This window comes from Adiantum capillus-veneris, chromosome 19, assembly GCF_014529385.1.
Source record: "Adiantum capillus-veneris isolate H3 chromosome 19, ASM1452938v2, whole genome shotgun sequence".
Classification (NCBI taxonomy): domain Eukaryota; kingdom Viridiplantae; phylum Streptophyta; class Polypodiopsida; order Polypodiales; family Pteridaceae; genus Adiantum; species Adiantum capillus-veneris.
Genome location: NC_140949.1, coordinates 152981982 through 153006085, shown reverse-complemented (window position 1 = coordinate 153006085; position 24104 = coordinate 152981982). Strand labels below are relative to the sequence as shown.

Genomic DNA, 24104 nt, shown 5'->3' with positions numbered 1-24104 from the left:
GTCAGGCGGTGTAGTTGGCGAGGATGCATCAGGAAGAGAAGACCTTGCCGCCTCTGTGAGTTTCCGAACATCATGAGCTGTCTGATCGATTGAAATCGGCATACTCTTCTTGTAACCATCCCGATGGAAGCTCGTCGAAGGGAAGTTCATCTGGTACATAGGATAGCTTGGATTGGGGCAGGGTATCAGACACAGGTGAGGCTGAGCGTGTGGCCTTGGTGAAATCTTGTAAAGGAGATTTCTTACCCCTTCGATGGTCTTGATAGGCTCACCAAGTCCAAAGGCTTCTACTGAGGGGCCAGCTGAGCCATCAACCTCTGGGAGCAATGGAGTCGGTGCGTTGGCCATTAGCCACTATAGCAACACTGAAAATGGTGTATCCTCTGGCAAGGCTTGAATGGAGACCACATAGCAAGGCATAGAGTGGGTAGCCTCCAACCACTTCAGCAGGTCTTCTTCTGGTCCATCTGGTGGAGTAGGCTGGTTCACCACTAGATCCTTTCCTCCTTCAAGGCGAATAGGTTTCATTGGATAGCCTGGGCTACGTATCCCCATTGAATGAGTTCCCTAATCATGTAATGCCTTTGTGTCTCACAGCCACGGTCTTCCAATGAGTAATGGAAATCCGCCCTCTATTTGAGGGAGGCGAACTACAACAAAATCTAGGTTGAATGTGAAATCCTGTACGTGCAGAGGGACCTTGTCTACTATTTCCATAGGGTACACAATTCTCTGGTCTGCCAAACTCACTGTAAAGAGAGTGGGCCGGGTAGGCTGGAAACCCAATGCCAACATAGTGAATTCGGGCATCAAGTTGATACGCGACCCACCATCCCTATGACACCGGAGAAGTTGCGCCCTAGAATAGACACGGTGAGATGAGGACTCCTGTAATCAGTGAGCGGAGCAGCGGGAAATAAAATCATGTAGGACTCTAAGGGTTGCATTGGTAGGTACCCGCCACTAGACCCTGCACTAGGATACAAAGATTGAACGATGGAAAGAGTGTCACTTCGAAAATTTGCATCAAGTCGAAGCATGTCGTCCAATGACACTTGCTAAAAGGTGTTTTTCAAGATAGTCTCTGCTATAGGCTTCTCTCTTTTGATTAGTGCTTGCTCAGGTATCTTGAGCTTCTGCAAGTCCTCTTGTGCTTCCATGAAGACACCATCCATATCTGAGAGAAGAGAGGTAGGTTGGCTCTTGGCACTACCTGCTGGTTTGTTAGCTACTATTGGAGGTTGACTCATTTGTGTGACTGGAGATAAAAAAGTTGGGCCGTCAGGGAGGCTGAGACCAAGAGCAGCTCTCTGTGCCCGTGTGAGCACACCAATAGGCTCTTCCACCTGTTTTTTTTTCCGAGAAAAAGATCCTTCTATTAGTTAATGAAACTGCCCATAGGGCTACAACCACCTCTGCGAGAGAGGGCTAAAACAAGCATGATGGGGAGACTCTCCCAATGAAAAAACATCAAATGTACAAAGTGCCTAAATCAAGAGATGGGAGGAGGGAAAAGCCACACACGTGGTCGGTAGTGCCATCTGAGTACACCCTGGACCATGGTGTAAAAAGGCCGAGGGTGCCAGAGTCGAAGGAAAGCCTCTCTGCGCTCCCGCATGCCGTCGGAGCTGCCCTGGAGTCTCTCGAGCTGTCCTCTGAGAGTGTGGATCAGCTCTAGCCAAAGATCGGGAACAGTCTCTGTTGGTGGCACAGGGCGAGCCTCAAAGATGCGGAAGCAACGGGCCCGCCAGATGAACCAGAGTATCAGGCCACTGATGAGCTCCCAATACTCCTCTCTCTCACTGCACCACTCCTGTGGAGTAAGCTCTGTGGCATGCTGGAGTGTAGGTCGCTCCCCTTGCATCACTATCATCGTGCTGGGGAAAGATAGCTTAAACTGAAGTGCCGGGCCCGTGAGGGTGGACCAAGCAGCTGCTCCCCAAGTGTACTGTCGAGCCGTGGAAAGAGCAGGCATCAGCCGAAGAACACGAAGCCACACCTGCTGTGCCAAAGGACAGTCCCAAAGACAGTGACGCTGACTCTCCACAAGATGGTCACAAGCTGTACATGCGGCCGAGAGATCACTATGCACTAGCCAACTCCCAACTGCTGTAGCTCTGTGTGCGACCAGCCACTGAAACAAGGTGACTCGCCTCGGCTGTCTGGAGTCCCACAACCTCTCCCAAAAGGCTGCCAAGAACTCAACTGTGAGACCCTCCTCCTGCCAATGAGGTGCTGCAGCGGGGCGAGCCTCTCTGTGTGCTGCAAGTATGCGACGTCCCAGTCGAACTGTGTACTGAAAGATAGGGATGCCTGGGTGGTCTGCAGAAGAGAAAGGGTCCCTCCAAAGCCACTCCCCAGGATCCCACTGTACTCATGCTAGTGGATAGTACTCCGAAGCCCACAGTCTCCAGTGTCCAGTTTCAAGAGCTGTTGGGTCAGGATCGATGACACAAGTCGTCCCACAGATGCCCACCACTCGGATCGTCTGAAAACAGCACTCTGCCACCTGGGGGGCCTCTACTGCAACTCGCTGTAAGCGTCCCTCACCCTATAACTCGAAAAAAAGGAAGGGAACAGTCTCTGAGTAGGTCTGGACTGAGATGAGAACCTCCAGTCGTGTGAAGGCTCCCATCCACTTGGGTGCTACTGGCTCGAGAGGTGTGAGCCACTCAGCTCGAAGTGCCTTTGAGATGTCCTGGCACATGCTCTGCACCCCTCTCATGCCCTGTACCTGGAAACCCTGCAACTCCTCTGACAAGCCTGAAAACTCTAAGTAGTCACCTAAAGAGCGTGCTGGACCTGTTGCCATGGGACCCCAAGAAACATGAGGCCGAGTACCAAACAAGTGGCCTCTCTGAGTGATTACCATGGGGTTCCAAACAAGGGGCTGTCGTAGGCACTCCTCCGTGCAAGTAGGCTGTCGCTGCTCCAGGCCTCGCCGCAAATGCTCCCAAGATCGAAGCAAACTCACAAGAAGCGGTCCTCCAGTCTCCTGCTCAAACCAACTCTGCGCATCTCTGTGAAGATCCATCTGGTCGAAGGTCGCCAGGGGCCTCCCGCCTGAGGCACCCTAGCACGAAGCCGCTGTAGCAAGAACTCCTTCCAGGGCTCCTCACCTGGAAGAAGTCCTCTGACTATGAACTTCTCAAGAAGGCCTCTGCTCTGCTGTGCTGGGTCAATGATCCCAAGCCCTCCTTGTGAACAAGGAAGAGTGATGACCTGCCAAGCCACTTTGGCTCGGGCTATCCGAGTGTCACGTCTTGACCAAAGGAAGTTCCTGATCAGCCTCTCTATCTGGCTGATACAAGAACTCCAGAAGATCCAGCAAGAAGTGATGTACCACATAGTTGCCAACAACACCTGGTTGGCCACTACTACTCTTCTAGCCAAAGAAAGTCGCGCTGAGCTGCATGTAACAACTTCCTCCTGATAGACAGGAGGAGGGGAGCAATCTGCTGCTCGGGAGACACGTCCAGACCAACCTGACAGTCCAAGTACCGAACTGCAGTCCCTGGGGGTATCCACCTGAAACCCTCACCTGGCATCCAATCGGGCACAGGAGCACTACAAACCGAGAAAGCCATTTTCTTTCTCCAGTTGATCAGTGCGCCAGATGCACAACAGAAGGTCTCAAGAGCCTGCTCACACCTGTGAAGGTTGGCCTCCTGGCCATCCAAGTACATGGCTGAGTCGTCAGCAAACTCAGCGTCCAGTAGCTCATCTCCCCGAATAGGAAGTGCTAAGCCCCGCAAACTAACCTGCTGCGACACCAAAAACCTGCTCATTGCCTTAGCATAGAATTGAAAGAGGAAGGTGGCAAGAGGGCAGCCCTGTCTGACCTAACGTGTGAGCATGAAACGATGGCCTCTACCTCCTGACAAAAGTACGTGACTGTATGCTCGTCTGTACAAAGCTGACACCCCTATGATCCAAGCATTTGAGAAGCCCATCATGCGTAGAGTGCCCTCCAGAAAGTCCCAGGAAACTCTGTCGTAGGCCTTCTCAAAATCTAGAAGAAGAATCACCAGATCCTCACCACGGAGCCTCGCTAGGGCAGAAGCCTCCCTAAAAGTAAAGATGTTGTCAAGGATACTACTCTCCTTGACAAAACCAGTCTGGGTCCCATGTGTAAGGCTCTCTAGAGGTGGCTGGATCCTCAAACTCAGAGCCTTGGCAGGAATTTTGTAGGCTGAGTTGAGGATGGTGATGGGGCGCCACTGCCGAATCTCATCCAAGGAGCGACCCTCCTTGGGAATGAGGTAGATGAGACCCTCACTCATGCTGTCAGGCATCTCTCCTTAGTGCAAGATGAACTGGAAAGCACTACAGAGATCTGGGCCAAGCAAGTCCCAGTACTCCAAGAAAAAACTGGGAGTCAAGCCATCCTCACTTGGACAGCTACCACGGGGGAGTGCACTAAGAGCCGTGTGCAACTCCTCAAGCTGAAGTGGAAGATCAAGTCTTTGATGCATCTCCTTAGTCACAAGGCAAGGCATCTATGCCCAGACCTGCTCCCTGCATGCATCCTAACGCTCTAACTGAGGCTCTGGAGATAGTAACTCACGGTAAAAGCCAGTAGCAACTGCACGCATGTCTTCTTGCTCAGAAGCAACTGACCCATCGGGCCTCTTCAACTGACTGACCTTGGCATGCGTATGCCGAGGTCCTTCTGCCTCGAAGAAAGCACCATTCACTTTCACCCACATGTGTCCACTGAGATGCCTGTCGGGGTTAGAGGGATTTTCCGTGAGTGCTGAGGCAGTCTCCACCTGAAGGGGGTCCTTGAATAGCCTCCTTGCTCCCTCTATCCTGGTAGCGACCGCTTTAAACTCCTCCAGAGATGCTTCAGGCCGAAGACTTTCGCGTAGTTTTTGTTGAGACGTCTTTGGAAGAGCTTTCTCTAGAGTCTACCCACTTCTTGACCATAAATGCCCGTGGTTGCTGACGAAACTTGGCAACCAGAGACCTGGTTTTAGTCATGAATTCTGCAAAAGTCTCCTCTGGCTGGAGCACCATGTTCGCCAACTCCTGGCAAGCCTGCTGTAACTGCTCCTCCAACCAAGGACTGTCTGGATACTGCTCCTGCATCCTCTGCAAGGAAGCAACGCCCCGTCTGAGACATTGCTCCTCCTCTCTCGTTGCAGTCAGGCGAGTCAAGGGCTCCTAGAGAAAGAAACGACTAAGCTGAGCTAGTCCTGAGGCCACTTTGTCAGCAGAAGAATCTTGCATGTCCAAGCTTTCTATCCAAAGAGCCTCCACTCGCTCTCTGAGTACAGAATCCAGCAAGACCCTCTCAGGGATGCATAGCATCGTGCTCTCCTGCCTATGCGTATCTCTCACTGTGAGGATCACTAGTGCATGGTCCTAGAAGGAAGTCCCTGCCTGGATGCCAACTGTCCCACCCAAGTCACATAAAAAAGTCACTAGTGTAGAAGCGATCTATCCACGATAGATTCACTCCTCCCACTCTACGGTCCGAACGAGGAGAGGCCAGGCTGTCTGGGGGCCTCACAAAGCTAGAGTGCTGCCACACATCGGAAACCCTCAGAGTCATACAAAACCTCTCCCAAGCTTCGAGGTCAACTCCATGCACAGTAGCTTGGCTACCACCAATCCTGCCAGAAAGGTCCTCTAACATGTTGAAGTCACCCCCAATGCACCACTGCTCTGTTTGTGGCAGAGACTCAACAATCTGTGACCAAAACTCTGCTCGTGCACTCGCCACATTGGGCGCATATATATTCAAGAAGCCCACAAGGCAACCCTGAACCTGCATAGTGATCCACTGAGCCCTGCGTGGCACAATAATCCCTCTGTCCACAATGGCGTGCTGTAGACTCTACAATAGTCATACGTACCCCACCCTGGATGCCTCCAAGTCCAAAAGCAGCTGACCAAAAAGTCTCATGGCGACCACACAAAATCTGATCACAACGCCGAATGCGGCTCTCACAAGATGATGCTCCTGCATCATAAGAATGTCAATCTCACCACCCACAAGGCATCTCTGCAGCTCTTGACGCAGCCGACCCCTCTGTCGCTGAAACTGGGGCCCTCCTAATCCCTGCACATTCCATGAGATGATCCTCATGGAGTCAGTGAGAGAAAACAGATGTTGCAATAGCAGCCAACCTCGCTATCTGTGAGGCCGGTTTGGATGGGGAGTAATCCGCATCCGAACGACCTCTAGACAAGCGCGCAAGAAGTGACTGTCCTGCCCAGGCCCAAGCCGAGCGTGTAGCCCGAAGGGCTACATCTTCTGTCCAAGAATCCTCATGCACAAAAACATAACACGGAGGGCACTGAGTGTCAGCAAACAAATGCACCGCAATGTGCCTGCAACCCGCTGCATCTGGAGGTGTCACGCTGAACTTGGCAAGAGGCCAAAGTGTCTGCACCAGATCTGTCACTTCTAAGTCCCCTGTGTGATGTGAGAACTCAATAGCTTGGGTCTGGAGCCAATCCAGGACTGTGTGTGACACGGGGACGTGGCAGCTGTTAACTATGTCACGAGGACGTGGCAACTGCTAACTTTAGTTGTTGGTTTCTTTCCAATTTTTTTTATTTTTATTTTTGAGACCCTCTTCTTGAAGTAGCAAACGGTCGGACATTGTATGGCCAATGTGAACGGTAGTTTCACCCGCAGATGGGTAGTGGTCGGCACTGGAATTCGTATGGTAAGAGGATGTCTAGGCTCAGAGCAAGATCATATAGGTCCCCCCCGTCGCAGTTAGCAAGTTGGTGGATACTAGGAAGTGAACTCAATAAAGGCATAAAGTCAAGGTGGGACTACTAGTAGAAAATGCCCGACAGTTGGGCCACATTGCATTTTTGGATGCGGTCCCAATGAGGATAGATGGTCAGAAGACCATTGGGAGCCCGACGGAATCATTCCTTAAAATTTAGGGAACTGCTATTTTGGGCCGTGAAATGTGTTCGTGTCATTACCTCCGATATGACTAGGGGAACATTTTACAACTCTGCCGCGAAGTCAACTGAGCAACCAGTCGGGAGATTTTTAGGCGGCAAACCCGAGACGGGAAAATGCTTGTAAATGCGCCAAGTGGCACATTTTTGTGCACTTGCATTATGCATCAAGAAGTGGCGCTGAATTTATAGCTGGGAGGCTCATTTTTTAATTCCCTGTCACAAGTTAAGAGCTATGGAATGCTTCCTTTCCCCCTTATGTACAGTGCGGTGCCAGGAGTGATGCCCTGCACGCTACGCATTGCTCTCTCTCTCTCTCTCTCCCTTATGAGCAGTATGTTATGCCCCTCTAGTGGGCTTTTCATTTGACTGATGTACAGTTATGTGGGTTCATGCGCGATTGCCGAGGCAAGAGCCTCTTGCACAGGTATTGGATTAGCTAGCGGCTAATACCCCGCAGGTACAGGTGAATTCGGAGAGGTTTCACGTGAGAAATCGCGTTCGATTCAAAGGGCACGTAACCCTATAGGTGCGGGAGCTCGAGATCTTGCTACAGATGTGACCGGCACCCGAAGCGGAGCCCAAAATAGGGAATTACAGCCTGCTGTGTATTTTTGCAGGTTTAGGGTTTTGGCCCTAAACGGACCCGTAATACCTCCAGGAGGTTCGGGGACGCAAGGGGACCGCTGTATAGGTGATCTGGCACATTTTCGGGGCAAAAAACAGAGAATTCAGCGTGCTGCAGATTCTCGCCAGGTTTTGCAAAGTGTCCGTATGCGTTGGGAAAGTCATCTATTGTGTGGGGATACTGACTGTGAAGCGTCCTAGTACAATTATGTTGCCGAAATTGGGCCAGAACAGGTGTTTCTTAGCCTAGATTGTGCGGGGAAGCTCGTAGGAGATCACAGGTTTTATTCCCTCTGTTAAAGAATAAAGAAATACTGAAAGGGACACCGATTTTGGGGCCTACAGGTTGTCGGCGTCTGCTCGGAGCATTCTAGCTTTCGAGCCGTGTGTTTACTTAGGTGTTAATCCCCGTTATAGGTATCCTTCGCAAAGTACTCTGTGTGTGTCTAAAGTAAAGAATTTCGGGTGAAAGCCAACGCCTACCGCCCCACGGGCTGGTTTCAGTGTGCAGGGTCCACTCCGTGGTATCGCTACCACACAACGGAAAGGAGAAACCCACCGCTGTGTCCAGGGCCTCACTGCCTCTAGCTGCAAGAAAGAGGACTTGGACTCGAAAGCTGTCTCCTCCAAGTCGGAAGAGGAATCACCCAGAGACCGAGTGAAGCTGTAATCGAAGAAATCCCAACGTCTGCGAATGTCGAAGCTGGTCAGACCTCTGGGGATCGCTGCAAAGGGAGAAGTGAGCACCAAAAAAGGCGGCCACAGCTGGGGCTGTCCCTCACGAGCTACACGGCTCCTAGCGAAAGCACTACCAAGAAAATGCCTTGCGGCGGAAGCGTGGCCAGTACCGTGTGTCTGAGGAGGAGTGGCGGAGGGGTCCGGAGACGAGGCTGTGGGCCCCATCGAGGAGAGGGGAGGGGCGGGGGGTGAAGAGGCAACTACAAGAGTGGAAGACGGGGCCTGTGGAATGGTTCTTAGTGTGATTAGGTTGATCTTTGGGAATGTAAACTCTTGCTGGTTCTGGCTTGTGCTTGCAGATGTGAATGGGCATTGTTTTGAGCAGTCCTTACTATAGTGATCCTTAGCTTCAAGGCAGTGTCGGCAAGGAGGGGACCCTTCTGGCAACTGACATTTGCTCTAATAATGTCCATGCTCCCCGCACCTCTAGCAGAAAATTGGCTTATTGGAGGGGCGAGGTGGTCTTGGCCCTTGCTGCATAGTGATGGATGTTGATGTGTAGAAGCTTCGGGGAACTGAAGGAGCACTAGCATGATAAAAGCTGGGAGATGCAAAGTTGTTGTGCATACCTTGCATAGGAGGTGTTGTCAGCAAAAGTGGCATAGGGTTTTGATGGCCATAGGGTGAAACCATGTTGGATGCAGGTGTCAACCCTTGTTGAAGGTTGGGGGCGAGGCTTTGTTTTAGATGCCGCATTCCTTGAAGATAATAGCACTCTTTGTCATCATGGCTAGGTTTCTCGCAGAGATGGCAGTAAGCTCGAAGTGGGCAGTCCTGACTCCTGAGGAGGATGCCCTGGAGAGCGACAAGAGGTACACCATACCATCGGCGGCTTAGTGTCTTGCTGTGCCCGGAGCTCTTCTAGCTCTCGCTTGATTTGTTCTAAAGCCTCTTGCTGTGGAGCTTTTTTCAGTCTAAGAGAGAAGGACCTCTCCTCTTGAAGTGCTCTTTGTAACTTTAGTGCTTCTAACTCCGTGCGTAAAGAAAGCAAGGGGTCAGAGGGATTTTCCGTGAGTGTTGAGGCAGTCTCCACCTGAAGGGGGTCCTTGAATAGCCTCCTTGCTCCCTCTATCGTGGTAGCGACCGCTTTAAACTCCTCCAGAGATGCTTCAGGCCGAAGACTTTCGCGTAGTTTTTACTGAGACGTCTTTGGAAGAGCTTTCTCTATCCACTTCTTGACCATAAATTCCCGTGGTTGCTGACGAAACTTGGCAACCAGAGACTTGGTTTTAGTCATGAGTTCTGCAAAAGTCTCCTCTGGTTGGAGCACCATGTTTGCCAACTCATCCAAAACCTTTTCCTGGATGTCACCTAGCCTGAATGCTGCACAAAACTCTTGTGTTAAAGCTGCCCAAGTTGGAAAGTGATTCTTTGCAAATTGACTGTACCACTTGTGTGCTAAACCATCCAAGGTTGATGGAAACAACACCAAATAAGCATCTTCTCTATTAAGACCACGACCTCTACAGAGAGATACAAACCTCCTTGCATGGTCGTCTACATCTTTTGAGGAGAGTCCCTTGAAAGTAGGAAACTTGATGTTTACCTTGACCAAAACACTGGTCAACTCCTCCATGGCCTCTTGCTTAGGAGCCTGTTGTTCAATAGCTTGCTGTAACAAAATGGGAGAGATCTTTACTGGGAAAGGTGACCTGGAAGATGTAGAACCGGATGGAGGAATGGATTATGCCGTATGTGGAGGTATGGGTGACAGGGTTGGTGGACTTCTACTAGGTACCAAGGGTTGATGCCTTCTGTGGTAGTACTTCAGAGGACTTAGTAGCAGAGTTACCGAGGAACGCCCCCTAGCCCCCGTTCCGGCGTTCCGGGGGGCAGTTCCCTTCCCGAACGTTCCGAAACGTCTCGGAACGTCTGACGTTCCGGGTGGCCAGTGCAAACCGGAACGGCCGTTCCGGAACGTTCCAGAACGCCCCAGAACATTCCAGAATGCCCCTGGAAAGGCCAACAGCTACAAACAAATTTGGCAAAAATTGAAAAAGTTGAAGTAAATGTTTGGGCTTCTCTTTGAAGTGTGCAAGGCCTCAAGGACTCATAAAATGCACCCCCCTCCCCCTTTCTCTCCACAAGCTAATCCTCAAGGCTCAAGCTCTCTCCCTCTCACACTCTCAAGATCTCTCCCTCTCAAGACTCACTCTCTCAAGGCTCAAGGCTTCAAGCCTTCAAGCTCTCTTCCTCTCCCTCCCACTCTCTCAAATCTCTCCCTCTCCCTCTCACTCTCTCAAATCTCTCCCTCTCTCTCTCTCTCTCTCTCTCTCTCTCTCTCTCATCATCTAGTCATAGCAAGGTTGAATGGTCTTCAAAACGAGTTTTTTGTGAGTATTAGAGTCAAAGCACTCTAATACTCCTTGTATTTAAACACGAGGAGCTAAAAAATGCACTATTTGGGTGTTTCTTATACCTCCTGTTCCGCGCCGTTCCCGTTCCGGACCCCTAGCCGTTCCCCTGTTCCGCGGGGATCCCGTCGCCGTTCCCGTTCCGCGTTCCGGGTAACTATGCTTAGTAGTGCGCTTTGACGCTCTAATGACCGCCTTGTATGTGTCTATGCAGTAACCACAAACCCAACCAAGCTTTGGGCAAGAAGACCTTTAACTGGCTAAACACCGATCTAGACTCTACTAGACTAGGGCGAGTGACTAGATCACCTGGCTGTACAAGGGACGAGGAAGGATTAGACCAGCAGGGCGAGAGAGAACCAGCTGGTTGGAACAGGGCGAGAGAGGACCAGACCAGCAGGCTGCACTGTGCAAGGCGCAGTAGGCGAGGCTAGGTAAAAACCAGCTAGCTCCTCGATTTGTACCTCAACAGAGAGTGAGACTTCAATTGAGGTCCCACCGGGCGTGCCAAAAATGAGAGCACCTGTAGCGTGGATAGTGTGTCGTGCTCTCTACAGTGGGTGCTCCTCAGTGCAATGTGCGTGACATCTCACTCAAACAGAATGAAAACACGGGAAACAATAGATAACAGCAAATCAACACAGAGACATAGCAGCAGACTAGAACATATGGACTCGACTATCCCAAAGGAACCAATACAGACTCTGGCGTGGCAATACACTCAGCTCCAGCCCAGAAGTCACGGGTACAATGGGGGTGTCGAGGCTCAGATGTGCAGGGATGGTGCAGACGTGCTGTGTATAGACTCACTACCTTAGACAATGACGCTGGACCACATATGAAGATGATGATCGTGATGACCCAACAACTACTACTCATATGTACAACCATAAAGAGCCACCAACGGCTCATAAATGTCATCCATCTAAGTCTATCTCCAAATTAAGTGGTGGTGGTGACCTGGCCGTGATGTCTACTAGACCACCGTCTGTATCCCTACCACGTGTCATTGCCCAGCCCAGAGAGTCCGTCCAGTGTGAACCAAACTAGACCAACTGTACTAACTATGTGTCCTGTGAAAGTGATATTGTAGCCTGCTACAAGCTGCCCCCTTACCACGTACTTGGAGGATTCTTCGCTGCATCCATTAACACACAAATTTTGCTACATTTCACGCCCTGCCTTTAGTATAAACCTCACTCATAATTCGTCTCTAGAAACCTTATCGTGAAGGTGATGTTCAAGCCTTGTTTCCTTTTCCAACGAACATTGTAGTGTTTCTTTTGCTCTATACTGTGATTCATATTAGAGTCTCTCTTTTTTGTCCATTACCTTGGACGTGTTATATGCTAGCTAAAAAAGTGGGAGAGGAAAGGGACATCAAGAAATGGTTTGGAAGATGGGATGCATGTCACTTGGTCAAGGATGCGTCGATCGACTCCCAAGTTAATGAGGCCTTCTTACAACACCAATGTATGACGGCTTGGGAGAAATCCGGAGGTTGTCGCTTCAGCCATTACACCACACACGTTGCCCCAACTACAAATCTCTCTTCTTCTCCGAACGAGGTAACCGAACCCATCCCTACATCCTTGAGCCCATCTCGTTGAGTGCGATCCGCACTATTGCCTCCATTCGTCTTAGCTCCCATTCTCTACGCTGCGAGATAGGACGTTGGGGCACTGGCGAGGAGTCTCATCGACTTTGCATCTTATGCCCTCGTCAAGTGCGAGAGAGTGAAGTAGTGCTCAACTTTTGACCACATTAGGTCCTCTTTTCCCCATATATTCAGCCATGAGCTCTCCCTACATACCTTCCTATCCCAACCATGATGTGGACTCTCTATTGCGACGCTCATTTCAGCCATTTTTGAGAATCGAGTCACTTATGACCTCCACTCACACCACGTGACATGTTCATTTGGTCCCATAGGTCATATTTGACCTTCAAGGACGATAATAGAACTCTCTCTCTCTCTCTCTCTCTCTCTCTCTCTCTCTCTCTCTCTCTCTCTCTCTCTTTGTGCTGCGCCTTGCGTGCTACGCGTGCTGCTGCTTCACCTGCTCTTGCTCGCACTGCCCTCGCTCCTTCTGTGCTCCTGGTGCCCCCGCTCGCCCTGCCCTCGCTCCGCGCTCTGTGTTGTGCCCTGCCTCCCGCGCCCGCTCACTGCTCCTGCTTTGCCTGCTACCACCCCACCCGCTCCTGCTCGCGCGCCCCCCCCCCCTCCCCCCCCTCGCGCTGCTGCTCCGACTGCCCTTGTCCCCGCCCCCTGCTCCCTCCCGCTGCCCCTGCTGCTTCCTCTCGCTCTCCCAGCAATTCCCCAACCCAGCGCGTAGAAAGAGAGAAAGGGGGGGGGGTGGGGATCGTTTAGAGAGAGAGAGAGAGGGGGAAAAAGTGGTGTAGAGAGAGAAAGAGGGGAGGAAAATTGCGTAGAGAGAAAAAGAAGCGTCGAGAGAGAAACAGATGAATAGCGTAGAGAGAGAAAGTGTAGAAAGGGTAGAGAGAGAGTCTCTGTCCGTGTAGAGAGAGAGAGAGAGAGAGAGAGAGAGAGAGAGAGAGAGAGAGAGAGAGAGAGAGAGAGAGAAAAGAAAAAAACCTCTTTTTTACTTCTATACCCCTCTCCCTCTCCTGTTGCGGCCTTTCAATCATGAGAAAGCAGAATGGCAAGGATGACCAGGTGGAGGATGCCATCAAAAAATGCAAAGAAGAATTGAGCGAGTTCATCAGCAAGATCAACCGCCACCTCCTAGGTACTATTAACGAACTCGACGCATTCGTGGCAGCACAGGAAAGCACGATACATACACTCGAGGATTGCGTGAAGGCCCAAGATGAGGAAATCGCACTACTCAAGAAAGGGCTTGCAGAGGTGCGATGGCAGAATGTCCTCGAAGAGGGAGAGCTTCAAACCTTTGTCATTGAAGAGATTAACACGATTAAGGAACAAGTACGGGCCATCAAAGAAGGTGGGGAGCAACAAAAAGAAATGACGACCTCGTGGGTAGATGTCATCACAAAGACCCAACAAAAAGCAGAAGAGGCCGAAAAATGGATTGAGATTGTCAAGAAAGGAAAAGACAAGGAAATAACCCCACCCCCACGTCAACCATCATCAACTTGACACTAGAAGAGGAGCAAAGAAGACGTGTGTGGGCCTTACACGTAAGGATATGTGGCCTCAGAGACCAAGATAATGTGGATAAAGAGGTGAAGCCTGCAGACAAGAGACCAGATCGGAGCATCAAGGACGGGGTTTAGGGGGAGTGGCAGTTTTATTCAGGGAGGAGTTGCAGCCACTGATATATATAGCACGCAAAGATGAACATGCTAGGTACATGTGGGTGAGGCTTAGGGCAGAGTCGGGAAGATACCTCTACATTGCTATTTGTTACTTTCCTCCTACTATGTCAATATATGCATCACCTAGAGATGCGTAGGGAGCTGGACGTCACAGAGATGGGTCTATCCAGACTATCACAAGATGAGGAATACACTGAATATAGCAGATACTTGATAGATATGGGAACCGCACATAGATTGGCCAGTGTGAATGGCCTACAAAGATTTTCGATAGCTGGAGGTTTAACTTGCTTTCCACACCGACACGGTACCAACACAGTGGATTATGTTATGGCCCAGCCAGGTCTTGTTCCATTCTTTCAGGATTTCATGGTAGGCACTAGGCCAGTTGAAGTAGCAGTTGATCATGCTATCTTGTCTTTCACCTTGACCTTGGAGTTCAGCACAGCTCCATTAGGAGAGGTCCCCACACACACTCCGTATACCTTCATGAATGTGTATATGGATGAGATATACAGGCAGCTATGCACCCAAGAGCCGGGGCGGCCACTAGATGAACTCACTCATATACTGACAGAGACGCTCCATGATGCAGCATCAGAGGCATACAAGTCCACACGGAGACGATCTGCGAGCATGCCCCAGAACAGTTGGTATGATGAGGAGTGTAGAGAGACGAGGATCAAATTAGAGAGGGAAGTGCTCATGGGTATTAGCACACATAGACAGTCACATATTATCTCTCGCCGCCTAGTGCGACGAATGAAAAGGGCTTATCTATCTCAGCTAGAGTGGGATTTGTATCAGTTATTTATAAGTCAGGAGTAAGGCGAAGCATGGAGGCTATTCCACGAGCGTTCACCACCACCAGCGGTCACCTCCACTTAGTCATGGGGGGAATATGCCACATCTCTCTGCACAGCATCAGGGCAACCACCTCTACCGGACCCACTAGAGACATGCACGGAGACATGTTCTTTCTTTAGTGCCGAGAGGGTAAGGAAAGCCATTGACGGATGAAGACAAGGAGAGGACACGATCATGATGGTTTGGTAGCAGAACACTTCATCTATGCTAGAGATATGCTTACAAAGATCCTGGCTATGATGTTCTATCGAGCCATGTATGAAGGCTTCCTGGAGACTTGGAGATCAAGTCTCCAGGAAGCCTATTTTCAAGTCAGGACATCCCTTGATTCCCGCTAATTATCACACCATCATGGTTGGTCACACACAGGTTGTATGCATCCGTTCTTGAGCAAGAGCTGAGTAGAGCACCAGGGCAAGCAGGTTTTAGGAGAGGTTTCTCCACTCTTGACTAGATTCTGACACTCAGAGCTATTATTGAGGAGGGTAGACACCATGGCAAGAGGATCGATTGTAGCTTTGTGGATTTCTGCAAAGCTTTTGACGTAGTGGAGAGAGCCAGACTTATACGCAGACTACATGACATGGGTGTGCCTACAGAGTTGATATGGGGTATTCCCGCTCTATACAGGATAGTGATGGGGCCTGTACGCACCACTGAGGGAGTGTCTGACATGGTCCACTCCACTATTGGAGTAAAGCAGGGATGCCCCCTATCCCCGACACTCTTTGGGATGTATGTGGATGAGTTTTCGGACTATGTAGAGCGTGAGGGAGACAGGGGGGACTCAGCTAGCACGGACATGGATTCCGCTGTTACTATATGCTGATTATATTGTGCTGATTTCTGACTGTCCAAAGGGGATGCAGCGTCATTTGGATGCTGTGCATACATTTGCTCGTGACAGTGGATTGTCTGTCAATCTGGGGAAAACCAAGGTTATGGTGTTCAACCCCACACCACAGTGGGTCAGGAGGTTGGCACCCACATTTACGTATGGCCAGGAGACTGTGGAGTACACAAATGAATATACTTATCTTGGGGTAGTCTTCGGTGGACCGGTGTTTTCACTAAGGAGAGCATCAGAGACTAGACTGACAAGAGCATATGCAGCTTTGGGAGGACTGGAGAGATGTGTTCGCAGGTTCAGTTTCAGGAACCGCGAAGAAAGCTCTGGCTTTTTGACACTCTAGTGACTCCAAGCTATGCTCTATGGAGTTCAGGTATGGGGACCCTCAGTAGACCACCATGGGAGATCTGGCAACAGAGATGGATGGAGATGTATGGAGAGACCATTGGTCTCTATGATCACTTGGATGATTCGGGCTAAGGCCTCAGTACCACATGAGATTATCCGATCTGAGCTAGCTGCCCCCCCTCGTGGTGGAGGCGTTGATTAGATCAATATGCTTTATGCAAGGTCTATGGGATCTCGCCAGGGACAGATACGCTCGGGTTGCCCTCGAGTCATCTCGACAACTAGCTCTACAAGGCGATAGATCATGTTGGTATGGACAGATGACAGCATGGCTTCGGTCGCATGGTCTCAACATGGATCGATTACCTCCGCTTCAATACCCCCTGGATGCACCCTCCCTGTCTCACGGACAGAGATCACCAGACTCATACGCTAGGATCTGATTCAGCTAGATACCACGAGCACATGGATACAGCCTACACAGGAGTTGGGCACGAAGATGGCCTTCTTCAGAGAGCATCTTCTCGAACTCACGGAGGACAGCTTTGTGACTAGGCATGCATACATGGATACACACTTATCTCGTGGGATAAGTTTGGCTATTGGATAGATACGCACATCCTCACATTAGCTCCAGATCGAGACTGGCCATTTTCGAGGGGTGCCAGCAGGGGCCAGGATATGTCACCTATGTAACTTAGAGCCAGAGATAGAGCTGCACTACACATGTCACTGCCCGGCAGACTATGAGATACGCGGCCGCTTCTACGCCTGGTCAGAGAAGGTTTCGGACGTTTTTTGAGTCATGAGATACAAGGATCAGAGATGTCTCAGATTGTTCTTGCTAGAGGTGCGCAGACTTAGGGAGAGCTTGCTGAGGACATCAGGGGAAAGACAGTCTCAGAGACAAATCACAGATTTCTTTACACCTGCCAGAGGAGAGCCAATGGAGCACTCATTACAACTGATCTCAGAGCCTACTCATACTAGAGGTACGCTGCCTGACCGAGCCACTGAGCGTGGCAGATCCAGACGCCCACGACCTACCACCGACGAAGGCTGCAACAGAAGATACAAGGCTGCAACAGTCTCTATTACTTTGACCCTTTGTAGGCGCTCAAATAGTGCCTACCTACAGGGAAGTAAATCTGGTACAACCCCGCAAAGGTACAAGGCTGCCCGTAGGCATAAAACTTGTGAATTAACTAAGGCCCATCAAAAACTGAGAAAGCTGAAATGGAACGGCCAAGGGTGAAATACAAGGCTGCCCGTTGGCATAGAGGTTAACGTGCAATCATCCAAGGACCACAAGTGAACAACTACAGAACTGAAAAAACCAGGGGAAAAACCCCTCCTATTGAGGGTAAAAGTGCCCTGGGAACTAAGTGGAGATCCGAGAGAAGGTATCCACAGATGCCTCTAGAAGATAGGCACCTCATAACTGGCTTAAGTCTATTCTATCGTAGAATTGCATTGTCTTTGGCTTAACTGCATCAAATTCTACTCATGTTAGTTGCTCTACTCGATAAAAACAAATGTTCAACCTGAATTTTTCATTGTGGCTATAAAAGCTCCTTTGTTTCTGTGTAGAATGGTCGCTTTGATGCTCCAGACCGCCTCTTTGTAAGTATTGCAGATTCTTGGGACAGTGTGAACAATAATCCAGCTGATTTGAAGGAGCTTATTCCGGAGTTTTTCTCTCATTGTGGAGGCTTTCTCTTAATGAGGTAAACATACTGTACATGACATATTCTCAGTGGTGCAAGACAGACCATTTGTATGAGCATTAGATACCTGCACACATTGGTTCTGTGTCACGGCAAGGTTATGTCAGTTTAGTTTGATCAGAATGGGTAAAGGTCTTGGGCATGGTTGGCATAATATGAGGAATGACCCAACTGCAAAGCTTTGATTTGGTCGAGTTCAGCATCTTAAATGTGGCTTTTGTGTGTGTGACATGTCCAAACAATATGGCTGATACGGCAATTCTGCTTATGTGGGTTTTGTATTTAGTATTTCTGCACATCCGATGATTTCTTTTGTACTGGGTTCTTGCAGAGAAGGCTTAAATCTGGGAGTACGACAAGGTGGTGACGTTGTTTCTGATGTTAAACTTCCGCCATGGTACAGTTGACTCGCTTTCTTTCCTCAAATATCTTGATATAGCCATGCATACGTTGTACTCTTTTCCTTACTTTCCAATTTTCAGCCACATCAGTATCTTGCTTTCCATACCGGAGAAATTATTTGTTTAACTTGCGACTAGAGATGAGGGCATTATACGTATGAATATAATTAGAAGGTTTCTTCTCCTGGTAGTGAAGGGGTGCTTGGTACACTACGTGCTAAGAAATTTTGCTTTTTGTTCTTTGAATGACTTGAATCGTGACATGTATATTTAGCCTCAAATGATGTAGAGAAATTGCCTTAATGCTACACTGTTATCATTTAGTCATCTGTCCCTTTGTCATAGTTTGGATAATTATATTACAACGGTGCCCATTTCAAATCTGAAAAATTCCATTTCCCAACATGTGGTGATTTGTAACCGGCTGGCCTACTGCCTAGGCGGTGCGAGACAGCAAAACAGTAAGTTCAGCTTTGTAAACCAGAATTTCAGCACATAGATAATGTAGATATTAGACAAAGTAATTAGGAGATAGCGAGAATGAGTGGATGGGGAGAGATGGACAGGTGGAGTTTCCTCCCTACGCGCTACTGGCCCCAAATAGGCACCCATTTCGGTATTTCTTTTATTTATGTAAAGAGTGACTGTACAATGCTCATGAGAGATGGCGCCCTGCTTTAATGTGTGTGTGTGTGTGAGAGAGAGAAATGAAATGAAATGTTATATTACCGTCTTCAAAAGGCCAAAATGACCTATGAGACCAGAAAGTTACAATGCGGTGTATCTGATACAAGGTCAGATTAACAAAATAAATTAAACTAGGATAACAAAATATAAATATAAATACTGCGTGATCCTAAACTAACCAGTACAATGTGAAGACAATATGGGAGGGGAGTAGAGATCCATCTTCATCTGCACTCTGGACGACGAAAGAGTATGGCTTGAATCTTTTCCCATAGCCTCCTTCGAAATTGTGTAGCTCCTCTCCTCCCTCGGGGTCGTCTAGATCTCCCTAGCTCCAAAGCTCGGTCTATGAGAATGCCAGTAGTGCGGGTAGACCTCTCCACCGTCGCTGGTTGCTCCTCTGTCTGTTCTTCTGGGTGTATAGTATCTAGTGTAAAGAAATCTGTGATCTATCTCTGGGGATGTCTCTCTTCAAGTTTAAATGTAAGAAGTCAATTATAAAGATACTACTAGGTATTTTAAGTTCTTTTTCGCCACCCACTGGACGCGACGTGACACGTCCTCTTGCTCTACAATGTTAACTGAAGAGAGTACATAATCACACAAGTGATTTAACACTAGAGAGAGAGAGAGAGAGAGAGAGAGAGAGAGAGAGAGAGAGAGAGAGAGAGAGAAATGAAATGAAATGAAATGTTATATTAACGTCTTCAAAAGGCCAAAATGACCTATGAGACCAATCAGTTACAAAATAGTGAATCTAATACCATGTCTGGGTACAAAAGAACTAGAAAAGAACTAGAAGTGAAACAAAATACTACTACTACTACTACAATCTAAAACTACGTGGGTGTAGCAGCTGATACAATAGGTACCCGGTAAACTGGATGTAACAGTGTGTGAAACAAAGATGGAAGAAATGGTGAGGATCCATCCTCATCTGCACTCTGGATGTCGAGAGAGTATGGCTCGAATCTTCTGTTGTAGTCTCCGTCGATGCTGTGTAGCTCCTCTCCTCAGTCGCGGTCGTCTGTATCTCTGTAGCTCCAATGCTCGGTCGATGAGAGTGCCAGTAGTGGTCGAATGAGTGTGGGACGAGCTCTGCAGTGGTGGCTGCTCCTCTGGCTGTCCCATATCTAGTGAAAAGAAATCTGTAATGTGTCTCTGGGATTGCCTCTCTCTAGCTCTCCCCAGTAAAGTGTCTCTATACCTGTGTAACTCAAGTAGATATAGTCCAAGACATCTCTGATCCTCATAACTCATGACCCTAGATAGAGGACCAAAACCCTCTCTGAATAAGCAGTGGAAACGCCCCCGTATCTCATAGAACACTGTGCAATGACATATGTAGTGCAACTCTGTCTCTGGCTCTCTCTGGCATAATCGGCATATCCTGCTGTCTGCTGGTATCCCTCTGAATCTACCAGTCTCAATCTCGAGCTGATGTGAGGATGTGCGTATCTGACCAATGGCACAACGCAAACCATGAGACATATGTGTGTCCATGTAGCTGGGTCGAATCACAAACCCATCTCCTGTGAGGTGGAGAAGATGCTCTCTATAGAAAGCCATCTTTGTGCTCAACTCCTGAGGCGGCTCTATCCATGTCCTCCTGGTGTCGAGCTGGATCAGGTCCTGACGAATGAGTCTAGTGATCTCCACCCGTGTAAGAGACAGCGAGGGTGCCTGAAGAGAATACTGGAAAGGGGGCAACCTGTCCATGGTGAAGCCATGCGTCTGAAACCATGAAGTCATCTGTGCATACCAGCATGAAGTGTCCCCCTGTAGAGCTAACTGTCTGTAGAGAGAGAGAGAGAGAGAGAGAAATGAAATGAAATGTTATATTAATGTCTTCAAAAGGCCAAAATGACCTATGAGACCAATCAGTTACAAAATAGTGAATCTAATACCATGTCTGGGTACAAAAGAACTAGAAAAGAACTAGAAGTGGAACAAAATACTACTACTACTACTACAATCTAAAACTACGTGGGTGTAGCAGCTGATACAATAGGTACCCGGTAAACTGGATGTAACAGTGTGTGAAACAAAGATGGAAGAAATGGTGAGGATCCATCCTCATCTGCACTCTGGATGTCGAGAGAGTATGGCTCGAATCTTCTGTTGTAGTCTCCGTCGATGCTGTGTAGCTCCTCTCCTCAGTCGCGGTCGTCTGTATCTCTGTAGCTCCAATGCTCGGTCGATGAGAGTGCTAGTAGTGGTCGAATGAGTGTGGGACGAGCTCTGCAGTGGTGGCTGCTCCTCTGGCTGTCCCATATCTAGTGAAAAGAAATCTGTAATGTGTCTCTGGGACTGCCTCTCTCTAGCTCTCCCCAGTAAAGTGTCTCTATACCTGTGTAACTCAAGTAGATATAGTCCAAGACATCTCTGATCCTCATAACTCATGACCCTAGATAGAGGACCAAAACCCTCTCTGAATAAGCAGTGGAAACGCCCCCGTATCTCATAGAACACTGTGCAATGACATATGTAGTGCAACTCTGTCTCTGGCTCTCTCTGGCATAATCGGCATATCCTGCTGTCTGCTGGTATCCCTCTGAATCTACCAGTCTCAATCTCGAGCTGATGTGAGGATGTGCGTATCTGACCAATGGCACAACGCAAACCATGAGACATATGTGTGTCCATGTAGCTGGGTCGAATCACAAACCCATCTCCTGTGAGGTGGAGAAGATGCTCTCTATAGAAAGCCATCTTCGTGCTCAACTCCTGAGGCGGCTCTATCCATGTCCTCCTGGTGTCGAGCTGGATCAGGTCCTGACGAATGAGTCTAGTGATCTCCACCCGTGTAAGAGACAGCGAGGGTGCCTGAAGAGAATACTGGAAAGGGGGCAACCTGTCCATGGTGAAGCCATGCGTCTGAAACCATGAAGTCTTCACTGGGCCGAGGTTTTCTTTGGGGAGAGCAACAGAGACTAGACTGACCAGAGCTTATGCGGCCTTGGGAGGCTTGGAGAGGATGTGTTCGCAGGTTCAGTTCCAGGAACCTCGGACAAAGTTATGGCTCTTTGATACTTTAGTAGCCTCAGCTATGATGTATGGGGTACAGGTATGGGGACCTTTTGTAGAGAGAGAGAGAGAGAGAGAGAGAGAGAGAGAGAGAGAGAGAGAGAGAGAGAGAGAGAGAGAGAGAGGACCACCCACGAGAATTGGATACAGGACTGTGTGTGTGTGTGTGTGTGTGAACACTTATCCAAAGAGAGAGCCGCTGAGAGTTCTGAGAGTTCTGGCATGTGTGAACACTTATCCAAAGAGAGAGCTGCTGAGAGTTCTGGCATGTGTGAGAGAGAGAGAGATGAGATGAAATGAAATGTTATAGTAACATCTTCAAAAGGCCAAAATGACCTATCACACCAATCTGTTACAAAATGGTGAATCTAATACCATGTCTGGGTACAAAAGAACTAGATACTACTACTAGAATCCATCCTCATCTACACTCTGGATATCGAGCGAGTATGGCTCGAATCCTCTGCTGAAGTCTCCGTCGATGTTGTGTAGCCCCTCTCCTCAATCGTGGCCGTCTAGATCTCCGTAGCTCCAGTGCTCGGTCGATGAGAGTGCCAGCAGTGGTCGAATGAGTGTGGGCCGAGCTCTGCAATGATTACAGCTCCCCTGGCTGTCCCAAATCTCGTGAAAAGAAATCTGTAATCTGTCTCTGGGACTGTCTCTCTCTATCTCTCCCCAATAAAGTGTCTATATCTATGTAACTCAAGTAGATATAGCCCAAGACATCTCTGATCCTCATAACTCATGACCCTAGAGAAATGTAGCAGGCTACAATGTCACTTTCACAGGACAGTTAGTACAGTTTGGACTTTACAGTTGGTAATCACTGGGGGAGGGGAGTGCTCATGAAAGAGTCACCATGCCTCTCTTGAATCCCTACTCAAGAACATGTGATATAATTCTCATTCCATGTGAGCCAGGTAAGCTCGCTTCTTCCGTCGTACAAGACATCGAGAAGCAATCCGAGACTGTCTGTAAGTGATGACTCCTAAAAGAAGATCCCTTTGAAGCTGGGCTCTGATCTCTCTACACTTCTCATCATACCAACTATTCTGGGGCATGCTCCCAGAATGTGGTCTCCTGCCCGCCGGCTGGGTGTGTGGGTAGGCCACTGATGCAGCACCATGCAGTGTCTCAGTTAGTAAAGTGGTGCACTCCTCCACTGAGAGGCCTGTACCAGCTGTGCCAGCTGTGCCTTTCCATAGACGGTCCCAAATCTCCTCTGTATAAACAGAATCAGTCTTTGGTGTAAATGTATAACGAGTGTGTGACCTGCCTCCTAATGTCAGGGCTGTACTATACTGGAATGAAACAGATAGTGTCAAGAGAGCATGATCTACTGCTATGCCCACTTGCCTTGCTCCCACTGTGAAATCCTGAATGGAAGGGGTAAAGCTCGGCTGTGTCATAACATAGTCCACTGTACTGGCCCCAATGTATAACGAGTGTGTGACGTGTCTCCTGATGTCTGGGCTGTACTATACTAGAATGAAACAGAGTGTCAAGAGAGCATGATCTACTGCTATGCCCACTGGCCTTGCTCCCACTGTGAAATCCTGAATGCAAGGGATAAAGCTCGGTTGTGTCATAACATAGTCCACTGTACGGGCCCCATGTCTGTGTGGAAAACATGTGAAGCCACCTGCTCCAGGAAATCGCTGTAAGCCGTTAAGTATGGCAAACCTATGTGTAGTCGTCATCTCTGTGAGGTATCTCCCATACTCTGTCTGCTCTCTGTCATGTGAGCATCTGTCAAGCCCCAACTCCCGCACATCCAGCTCTCTAAGCATCTCATCCGAAGTGTCGTAGAAGACTGTCTGAGAGTTGCCCGTTTGAGCATTGAAGTCCCCTAGGAGGATGATATCACCATCAAAACTCCCATATATCATCGTCCAGTATAGAAAAAGGCGACTGCCCTTTGGATGCAGCATATACTGACGTACTGGGAGGGAAGTAACATATGGCAATGTATAGAAATCGACCTTTGTCAGCTCGCAACCTCACCCACATGTATCTAGCATGCTCATCTCTCCGTACAATATGTAGTAGTCGCTGTAGCTCCTCTCTAAATAGCACTGCTACTCCTCCTGAACCTCTACTCCGATGCTCAGATCTCGTGACTGTCCTGTGGGTTGTCTCCCATCGAGGAATCCCAATCCTCGAGCGAGTACTTCCGAGCGCACAAGAAACCGAGCGAGCGCATACAATGAAAAAGACTTGATCAAGACATCAATCATTACTCTATAGA

At 49.0% G+C, this 24104-nt stretch overlaps 1 protein-coding gene across 4 annotated transcripts in view; it reads left to right on the top strand.

Moving 5' to 3' along the window:
* The window catches only part of LOC147435098 (uncharacterized), a 256763-nt gene that overhangs the window by 129738 nt on the left and 102921 nt on the right, over positions 1 to 24104 (top strand). For all 4 annotated transcript variants that reach the window (XM_086491450.1, XM_086491452.1, XM_086491451.1 and 1 more), the window contains 2 exons: positions 17605 to 17741; positions 18073 to 18138. In XM_086491450.1, coding sequence (XP_086347576.1) covers positions 17605 to 17741; positions 18073 to 18138 — 203 coding nt within the window. The remainder of the gene's footprint in view (positions 1 to 17604; positions 17742 to 18072; positions 18139 to 24104) is intronic.